The sequence below is a fragment of the Rhagoletis zephyria genome, unplaced genomic scaffold (genome assembly GCF_001687245.7).
Source record: "Rhagoletis zephyria isolate East Lansing unplaced genomic scaffold, Rhagoletis_zephyria_1.1 Rzeph_scaffold_55522, whole genome shotgun sequence".
NCBI classification, from domain to species: Eukaryota; Metazoa; Arthropoda; class Insecta; order Diptera; family Tephritidae; genus Rhagoletis; species Rhagoletis zephyria.
Genome location: NW_016212574.1, coordinates 1 through 1,809, shown reverse-complemented (window position 1 = coordinate 1,809; position 1,809 = coordinate 1). Strand labels below are relative to the sequence as shown.

At 43.8% G+C, this 1,809-nt stretch overlaps 1 protein-coding gene across 1 annotated transcript; it reads right to left on the bottom strand.

Moving 5' to 3' along the window:
* Positions 1–582: 582 nt before the first annotated feature.
* On the bottom strand, positions 583–1,668 carry LOC108356209 (uncharacterized; the record flags this gene model as incomplete). The annotated part of the gene is made up of 1 exon (XM_017607332.1): positions 583–1,668. A coding segment is annotated over one exon (1,086 nt), but the record flags the coding sequence as incomplete, so codon positions are not given.
* Between the last annotated feature and the right edge of the window lie 141 nt (positions 1,669–1,809).

Genomic DNA, 1,809 nt, shown 5'->3' with positions numbered 1-1,809 from the left:
TCAATCACGATGCTTGCTGGCCAATAGCTTTCGTCCTTTTGTAGCCATGCTCACCATATGCTAAGGTCTTCAAGTTGCGAAGGGTAAATGCCACGAGACGCGACATCAGCCGGATTGCATTTAGTGGGCACGTACCGCCACGCGTCTACATTTGTCATCTCCTGAATCTTTGCTATCCGGTTGGCAACATACTGCTTATGCTGTCCAGGATTGGACCGAATCCAGCTGATCACTGTCTTCGAATCACACCAGTACCATGTGTGAGTAGATTTAAGCTGCAGAGTTTCAAGAATTTTGCAGGTTAAAGTACTCGCAAGCACTGCTCCATTTAGTTCCNGCCACGGTGCCACCTTGGTCTTCGCCATGATAATAGAAAGCCACCTCGGAATTTCTACGTTTTCTATCAGTGGCATCTCATCACGGNTGATGACGCGTCACAGAATACGTGCAGCTGAGCTTCTTCTACGTCGTCCGCTGTGAAAAGCCACCTCGGAATTTCTACGTTTTCTATCAGTGGCATCTCATCACGGAATTTTATCCATTCACTCTGGTAAGGTTCGGGAATCGGGTCATCCCACGTACATCCGGTACGCCAAAGATCTTGGCACATACGCTTGCCAGTGATGATGATAGGAGCCAGCAAGCAAGCAGGATCATAAATTTTTGCAACGTCGGAAAGCTGCTGTCTTTTAGTGATTGCTACGGAAACTACGCTCACTTTTACCTTGTACCCAATATAGTCATCCTGGCATGACCAATAAATTCCCAGTGCTTTAGTGTCTTGGTCCGAATTAAGCGCACATATTTTATTGGCATTTGTTCCTTGAATTTTTTGAAGAAAATTTCCGGAATTGGAACTCCATTTTCGCAGTGTAAATCCGCCGCGCTGTAGTAAAGTCTGTAATTGCTGTTGTAAGTCAACAGCCTTATCAACACAGCTAGCGCCGCTTAAACAGTCATCTACGTAAAAACATTCCTTTAAAACATCTGCTGCTTCTGGAAATTCTGTACCCTCATCTTTCGCCAAAGTATGGAGAACTTTAATGGTTAAGTAAGGCGAACAGTTGAGTCCGTAAGTTACTGTAAGTAAGCGATATAGGCAAGGCTGGCCATGTTCATCTTTCCAAAAGATTCGTTGCATATCTGCGTCCTTATGGTCAACCAAGATTTGTCGGAAACATTTTTCGATGTCGGCCATAAATGCGATCTTGTGCCATCGCCACTTCAATATAATTGCGGATANCTCATATTTCCAAAAGATTCGTTGCATATCTGCGTCCTTATGGTCAACCAAGATTTGTCGGAAACATTTTTCGATGTCGGCCGTAAATGCGATCTTGTGCCATCGCCACTTCAATATAATTGCGGATAAATCGTTTTGGAGCTTTGGTCCAACAAGCAAGCAGTCGTTTAGTGACCTACCACATTTCGTTTTACGTGATGCGTTAAAAACGGTTCGTAGTTTTGTAGTTGAGCTTGAGCCTTTATAAACACCGTGGTGGGGAATATAGCAGACAGGCTGCGGCTCAAAGTCCTCGCAAACAGGTTGCATGTGACCGAGTTGGAGATATTCGGACATAAACTCATCATAGAGTGTTTTAAAATAAATATCATTGTTCAGGCGTTTGTTTTGATAATGATAAAGCTTTTCAGCATCATATTTAGTATCTGCAAGCACAGACAAGTCAGCTGATGGTTTAAATGGGTAGCGTAATATATAGCGACCGGATCCGGTCCGGCGAGTTGTACGTTCGAAGAATTCTTCGCAGTAAATCTCATCAAGAGTGAGTTTAGATGACGATTCGCCAT